We start from the raw sequence: 7,739 nt of genomic DNA, 5'->3' as shown, positions 1-7,739 counted from the left end.
CCCAGGCTGAGTCTCTCCCCCAGCTCCACCACCAGGGTGACGGTCAGCCGGAGCTCCGCCTCCGGCCACAGCCGCTCCATGCTCTCCGGGGGGCTAGTGTTCTCGACCCCCCCCCCCGTCGTCTCCTCCAGCCGCTCCTCCTCCAGCCAGGCCAAGAAGCGTCGCCTTGACGGCACCAGCGTGGCGGTGGCGGTGGCGGTGGCGAGCGGCGTAGTCTCGGGCGGGGCGGGGGCAGGCGTGGCGGTGTCCGGGGGGGCGGTGTCCGGCGGGGGGGCGGTGTCGGGCGGGGCAGCGGCGATGGCGGAAGTGGTGGTCACCAGAACTAAGATTACCCAGAATGCCTCGGCCAGCGGGCGCGTCACCGTGGACGAGGTCGACATGTATGGCAAATATGTCCGCCTCAGCAACAAGTCAGACGAGGTGGGTGACGTTGTGTTGGACGTTGTGTTGGCCGTTGTGGATCGTGTTGGATGTTGTGTGGGTTTGTTGTGTGGGGTGTTGTAGATTTTGTTGGATGTTGTGGTGGAAGTTTGTGTTGGATGATGTGTTTACTAGTTTGATGTTTACCGGTTGGATGATTGTTGGGCTGCAGGACCAGCCCCTTGGTCATTGGATGATCCAGAGGAAGGAGGGGAGCAGCGAAACTATCAGCTACAAGTTCCCACCCAAGTTCATCCTGAAGGCTGGAGCCGCCGTCACAGTGAGTCTGTCTGTCTGACTGACTGACTGACTGACTGACTGACTGACTGACTGACTGACTGACTGACTGACTGACTGACTGACTGACTGACTGATTGACTGACTGACTGACTGACTGACTGACTTAAACAAGTCATAGAACCAACAGCAAACCCAAGGCATGGTGAATCCGGCATTCCGAAAGAAGACTGCTAGACAATTATTATTATTCAATTATTAACTGTCTAAACAACTCTAGTATTCGGTATTTGAATGACACTACAACGAGATGAAACTAAAGTAACTGAGCAACGCTTAAGTAACTGAATGACACTAAAGTAGCCCATGCCTTTTAAAAAACTGAATGACCCTAGGGTAACTGAACGACATGAAACTAAAGTAAGAGAATGATCTTAGGGTAACTGCAACTAAAGTACCTGAACGATGCTAAAGTAACTAAACAACACTCAACTAAAATGCAGCTTTTTCGTTTTATCTGTCCGCTGGAGAGCTGTTTTCATGCCGCTGATATTGTGACGATTAGTATCACTATTTACTAAGGACCAGCAGGACATTGAACTGAATCTCGCCGATGGCTCGGCTGTTTGTGACGTTGATTAATAACTAAACATAGTGCAGCACAAGTACTGTAACTAGCGGATTGGCTGAGGGCCAGCTAGTCATACGATGAGTATGAAATAACAACCACCATTTACTTTGTGTGTGTATTCTGCCAGTCAGCACTGGCCAGCTCAACGTTCCCTCTGATAATTAGGGGTTTGATTAGGGGGTGTCTCATAATGCTGCCTTTGAAGCCTTCGAGTGTGATGAAGAGCAATACAAACAAGTGGAAATTGATTTGCAGCCGGTTCTGTACTTTATGGGGGGTTTGATTTGCTGTAATCCCGCCAGGCATGGCTGCTCCGAACGGCATTGAACTAATTAACAGGTCGTCTGCGGGACAAACAAGAACTACACATAGACAGATCTATCTGCTTGCCTGTCTGTTTCTTACCCTGTCTGACCTTTGACCCTGTAGGTGTGGTCATCCGGAGGCGGAGGGGTCCACAGCCCCCCCACAGACCTGGTCTGGAAGACCCAGACGTCCTGGGGCACTGGGGACATGATGGAGACCCTGCTGATCAACACGGGTGGAGAGGTCAGCTCCTCTTCCTCATCCTATGCTACACCTCGTCCTCTCAACTCTTCTTCCTCCTCCTTCTTTTATACCTCTTCTTGTTGCTCGTCCCCTTCTCACTCTCTGCTTCCTCCTCCTCTCCTCCTTCTTCTCTCTCACTTCCTGTGACCTGACCTTTCTGCGACCTTCTGTTTGCCCAGGAAATGGCGATGAGGAAGGTGACCCGCTCCTTGTTCCAGGAGGGTGACGATGAGGAGGAGGCGGAGGAGGAGGTATGTTACTCTCTCTCCTTCTGGCTGATCTGAAGGCGGTTCAGGTTTGTGAGTGCTGCTCTGTCGCCCCCTGCAGGGCGCTCACGAGTACTACCTGCGCAGCAGAACGGTCATTTGTGACTCGTGCGGCCAGCCGTCCGAACGCGACTCCTGCGGCGGCGGCGGCGGCGGCGGGCTGCCAGAGGGCATGGTTGGACAATCATTTATCTTTGGTAACAACCAACGCAGCAGACAGGTAGCTGATGATTCCTTCTTAACATACCTTACATTTTCCTACTATACTTTAGTGTAGTCTACTGTGCTCTACAATAGTCTACTACGTATTGTAATGTACGATGACATACTACTGTATTTTTCTGTACTCTACTTACCCGTACTTTTACATACTTCACTGTACTTAACTGTAGGCCTACTTCATAATACAGTAGGCTACTCTGCTAATCAGCTCAAGCATTACAAACAATAGCATACTCTACTGTTCTTAACGATACTTTGCAGAACTTTACTGTGCTAAACTGTATTTTAACAAACTTATATATTTTAAGTACTGTAAAGAGCTGTTTATATCTTTACAGTACTCTTTAGTACTGTAAAGCTTAAGCAAGCTTTACATTACTTTCCAAAACTTAACTTTACTATACAACTTTACCATTTACATTGCAAAATAAATACACTTTTGACGTGTGTATTTACTCGATTATAGATCTCAGATTATATATGTAGGATTAATTAATTTATTATATATTTATGAATTAATTTATGATATCTGATCTATTATTTATCGGACCTAATGATATATGTATGCATGTCTTATATTTAAGGACACCTGTATTTACTATTTTTGTATGTCTATATGTGAATGTACTATTTATTTATATATTTAATAATTCTATAGTCAGTTATGTACGATTATTTCTTTCTTCACTAACTTTCCTTTATTACTCTCTTCCGCCTCCTCTCTGTTCACCTCCAGGGGGCGCTAAAGGCAGAGTCATGCTGCGTCATGTAGAGACCCTCCTCTTCCTCAACCGAAAAAAATATGCTGGAGTTTGTACTAAAGTTTCTTTCTTATAAAGTTTTCTTGTTTGTGAAGTGAATCTATGTTTTAAAAACGTTAACGTGAACTAAATTTAAATCAAAGCTTGAGTAATATTTCATAAAGTTGAGGATGTACCTCTAAAGGTTAAGGGTTCAAAGTTTACTAGAGGATAGTAAAACTTGTAGTTTGACGATAAGGTAAACTGTATACCTAGCAGTAAAAAGCTAGCAACAGTAAATGTATTTTTTGAAAATTAGATTATGGTTCTGGAAGGTCTGACCCAGAAGTTTATGTTACTCAGGATCCAAGCTGGATATTTTTGTTGAGTTACCAAAGTCTAAATGTAACAAAATAACGGTATCAATTAATAATTGTGGTCCTCGTGGTAACGTGAAAAGCATCTTTCATTTAAATAGTCTACTTCTCTATACTTGGAAGTAAAAATATATTCTTATATTATACTTGTGTTTTATACATTATCTCTACGGACGCTAACTAGGTTGTTTCCTTCATGGAGCATCTAGGGGGAGGAGCTGTAGGTCAAATGGACAGCACCGGGTCATGTGACTAGTGTGTTGGGGAGCTTTCAGGATAGGGTTAGGGTTAAATATGATGGTGAGAGTGTTAAATGGTTAGTGCTTTGTGGGGGTTAGGGGGATGCTTTCGGACTTTGAGACTTATATATTGTCTGGCAGCTTTAACTGATTCTACAAGTCATTCTTCAGTTCTCATTATTTTTACACCTTTTGCATTTGTACTGTACTTTTATACCATTAGCTAGATTGGTTTGAGTATCCATGGTCGAGTGAAGGGCCTTTAAAGACTTGTGAAATGACCAGTCAATATAATACTGTGCTATATCCTGTCACTCTAAAAAAAAATGAAACTATTTTCAATATTTTGTCATTTAAAAAGAGCATTAAAATTGTATTTTTTTCAAAGTATGCATGCATCTTTGGAGCTACATTGCTTGTGTTTACATTAATATGACCAAGTACATTGCAGTCTATCCCTGGCAAGGTTGCTTTTTTGGAAAGATTTAATTTGAGAATGGGTAGATAAAGATCTATTGATTCAGCTCAGGTTCTTTTTTTGTTTAAATGGATTTCACGTTACAGTGAAAAGTCATACAACTGCAACCATGGGGTCATGGGGCTTTTGATTTTTTAAGAAAAATGCAAAATAAAGAAAATACAGTTCCCCATTGTTGTGATTGCACTTATTGATTAGTTAAGAGGGAGCAGGAAAACAAGGGAAAATGCTGTGGCTTTTATTTACACTATATACAACACATCGCTTGCTTGCAGTCACATACGAAATCAGCGATCAGAAAGTCATTTTTCTCTTCAAGCTCAAATCGAGGCCTCCATGGGATTAGAGTTAGGAGGCTTCATGGTCAACTCTGGGTCCATTCCAGATGGTCGCGAGAGATGTGTTCCAAGAATTTATGTTAAAGATGCTGCAATAATCACGTGTTGGATTAGGACTAGTATACTGTGGAAATGTCTTAAAATGTCAATGATTAATAGACACTATTCATCATACAGGTGGCTAGAAGAATAGACTCCAATATATATAAAGGGTGGACGTTCTCAAATAACTAATTGTTATTGATTAATGATTCAAGTCTTATTGGTAACTGGACCTCAGGTCTCTCGCGGTAAAAAGAAGTACAAGCTTCCTCCACAGGGGGTCACTGTTGATGAATCGGTTCAAAAACACCGACACGGAATGCTTCTCCCCTCGTATTGTGGACAGAAGCCCTTGGGTAACTTTTTCTAAATCCCCAATAACAATTTCTTTACCTCGTTACCTTGGCAACGGGGAACAAGGTAACTCGTTTATAACCATGGCGACGGCCGATTGTATATTATGAATGTGCGGTACCATAGGCATGCCAGATATAAGCATAGGTGAGCTTGCGTGACGTGCAACGGGCACAGGCAGCCGTTGCTATTACAAAAATATGTCTTCATATATTTGTTCTTCGTGGATTTTTAGGTACTTTTTCTGTGCTTATTAGTTTTGAAACTCAATTTCAAACTTCAAACAAAAAAAATAAATGAAGTCCAGATGTGTTAAATCCCATTGTTTCCACGTGAAGAAGACCGACGGCATTCTATACGGTCACGTAACACGAAGGCTAAAACTTCCTGGTATAGTCCTGGTTTAGTCTCTTCTCGTTCTTCCCCTGGTCGTCCCCCGGTGTCGTCCCTGTCTTCACTGCCTCCTCCTGGTCGTCCCCTGGTCACCGGGGCGGCCTCCTACTGGGGGACGGGGGGTGGCGGACTGGGGGCAGGTCGTAGTGTCCGGGGATGTGACTGTTTACCGGGAGGTCGTAGTGGCTATGGGTGTCTGGCTCTGGGTACTCTGGAAAAAATAAATAAAAGATATTTTACGGAATTGAAACCAGCACAAACAGGAAAGATAATTCCTGTTTTACTCATCAACCTAATATATTTTTGTAAATGTATGCTAATTCTAAATGTGATGTGTGCAACCCGTTCTGAAAGCGTTGGAACAGAGGCGGCATAATGCTAGGATGGATCATGTGGAACATTCCAGAAACACCTGTTTGGAACATTTCACAAGTAAACGGGTCAATAAATAACAGGTGATGCCTTCATGATGGGGTGAAGACTAAAGGATTCCGCCGTTTACGAGCAGGGAGCATGTTCCTGATCGTCAAGAGCCAAACAGAAATCGGAGAAGCCTACGAATCTAGCGTGTGTGTTGTGGTGTGTCGTGGCGTGTTGGTGTCTGGGGTGTTTGTGATGTGTGGGTTGGGTTGGTGTGTTGGTGCACAAGTCAAGGGGCACGAGAACCGCTGAGGCGTACGCATGCAGATATGGAGCAACGCATGCTGCCACCTAGACAACGTCTTTCTCAGGGACATCCCAGTTTACTTCGTCAAGAAGAGGCCCAAGACACCTATCCTCGTGAACCATCCGGATCTGCTCTCGTTCCCGTTCAAACCAACCCTCGAAACCCAGAAAGCGGTAGGGGCTATCGTTTGTTGGTTTCGAAAGTTGGTTTTCAGCAGGAGCAAGGCCAAACCAATCTTCATCGGGAAAGGGGAGGTTTTCGGTGAAACCATCAGGTTGGTCTCACGGGGACATGAGCCACCCTCTGGACATGTCACAACAGCTTGCCATGCATTGAGATAGTGTAGGCGGCTCGCTGAACCGACACACACAGTACGGACAGGACACCCCTTGAAACGGTGGCACAATGTCACAAAGAAAAAAAACGTAGACCCAAGACTGTTGAGCAGCGGAATTCTTGCCTCAGGCGAAAACTGCAAAAACATCCAGCTTCCAAAGCTATAATCAGAGCCCTGCGTTCCTAGGAGGAGGGGTAAGAGCCGATAATAAGAAGGACGCTTGAACCCACCTGTCCAGCTGTGTTCTGTGTTCCGGCGTGAGGGGGCGGGGTCGAAGGGGGAGGGGTCGAAGGGGGCGGGGTCAAAGGGCGGCGGCCTGACGTCTCGCTGCACGGGGCCCTTCATCTCCATGTAACTGCACTCCGGAGGTCCGGAGGGGTCCAGGGCGGGGAGGTCCTTGATGGTGGCGTACGGGTTCTCGCTGTTCAGGGAGCCGCTGCTGGCGTTGGCCACCTCCTTCAGCTCGGCACACACTCCTACACACACGCAAACACACACACACACACACACACACACACACACACACACACACACACACACACACACACACACCAATAAATACAGAACACGCACCAACACACGCACCAATACATACATCGGCACACACACACCAGCACACATACACCAACACACACACAAGCCAACACACACACCAACACGCACACACACACACACACACCTCAATGCTTAAAACAAGCGTTTCTCTGATTGGCTCATGAAACAATGTGTTTACTGGCTCGCAACCATAACTACAGCCTTAGGGCGTTCGAAATAAAGGCCTGTATTTACTGTATTTAAAGTGTAAGTGAACCCCCTGTTTCAGTCGGAATTCCAACACTATGAATCAAAAGGAAAAAGCATTTTTGGGAAGAGAGTTCTAGGAAGAATCGGGGAGGTTTTATCCCCATGGTTACGACCCACACCTACTGTCAGATACTTTTTGATGTTTTTTTTATAATGAGTGATGTTGTAGATTAAACGTGCTACACACACTGTGGTGAATTGCTATCTAAGAAACCTAGCTACTTTGTGTGCTTACAAGATCCACAAACTGGTTGAAAGAGACCAACAGAGGCCAGCGAAAACATAAGATTCCACTCCTGTTTTTTCTTAATTACACGATAATAGATCATACATCGCATGTTGAATAAAATGAAATACAAACTAGGACGTTTAAAATAAAATAAGTTCACTGGCACTTAATAGAATGATGCTTTTGTTCTGTATGTTTTGCACATACTACCTTTGTTGCAGTATTTTCCCAGACTTGTACTGTAGCTATAGCTGCGATCGATTCCAAAAGCACCTGAAAGAGAAAACCTATTTTAGAGTCACATTTTGTAAAAGGCAGAAATACGTAGACTCAATACCAAAATGATGTATACCTGTGTGTGTGTGTGTGTGTGTGTGTGTGTGGTGTGTCTGTGTGTGTGATTGTACCTGGGTTTA

The 7,739-nt window shown here is 44.7% G+C and overlaps 2 protein-coding genes across 2 annotated transcripts in view; one reads left to right on the top strand and one right to left on the bottom strand.

Moving 5' to 3' along the window:
- Positions 1 to 4,329, top strand: part of LOC132468211 (lamin-A-like) — a 13,916-nt gene extending 9,587 nt beyond the window's left edge. The window contains 6 exon segments of the mRNA XM_060065925.1: positions 6 to 420; positions 593 to 700; positions 1,718 to 1,837; positions 2,017 to 2,088; positions 2,165 to 2,323; positions 3,062 to 4,329. Coding sequence (XP_059921908.1) covers positions 6 to 420; positions 593 to 700; positions 1,718 to 1,837; positions 2,017 to 2,088; positions 2,165 to 2,323; positions 3,062 to 3,097 — 910 coding nt within the window. The 3' untranslated portion in view covers positions 3,098 to 4,329.
- A 52-nt stretch (positions 4,330 to 4,381) lies between these two features.
- pear1 (platelet endothelial aggregation receptor 1) overlaps positions 4,382 to 7,739 on the bottom strand; it is a 28,592-nt gene continuing 25,234 nt past the window's right edge. Inside the window, exons 20-22 of the mRNA XM_060065924.1 lie at positions 7,534 to 7,596; positions 6,521 to 6,766; positions 4,382 to 5,497 (exon numbers count right to left, since the gene is read on the bottom strand). Coding sequence (XP_059921907.1) covers positions 5,376 to 5,497; positions 6,521 to 6,766; positions 7,534 to 7,596 — 431 coding nt within the window. The 3' untranslated portion in view covers positions 4,382 to 5,375. The remainder of the gene's footprint in view (positions 5,498 to 6,520; positions 6,767 to 7,533; positions 7,597 to 7,739) is intronic.

This window comes from Gadus macrocephalus, chromosome 11 (genome assembly GCF_031168955.1).
Source record: "Gadus macrocephalus chromosome 11, ASM3116895v1".
Taxonomy (NCBI): Eukaryota; Metazoa; Chordata; class Actinopteri; order Gadiformes; family Gadidae; genus Gadus; species Gadus macrocephalus.
Note: the sequence above shows the minus strand (reverse complement) of the source record. Positions and strands in the feature narration are given on the sequence as shown.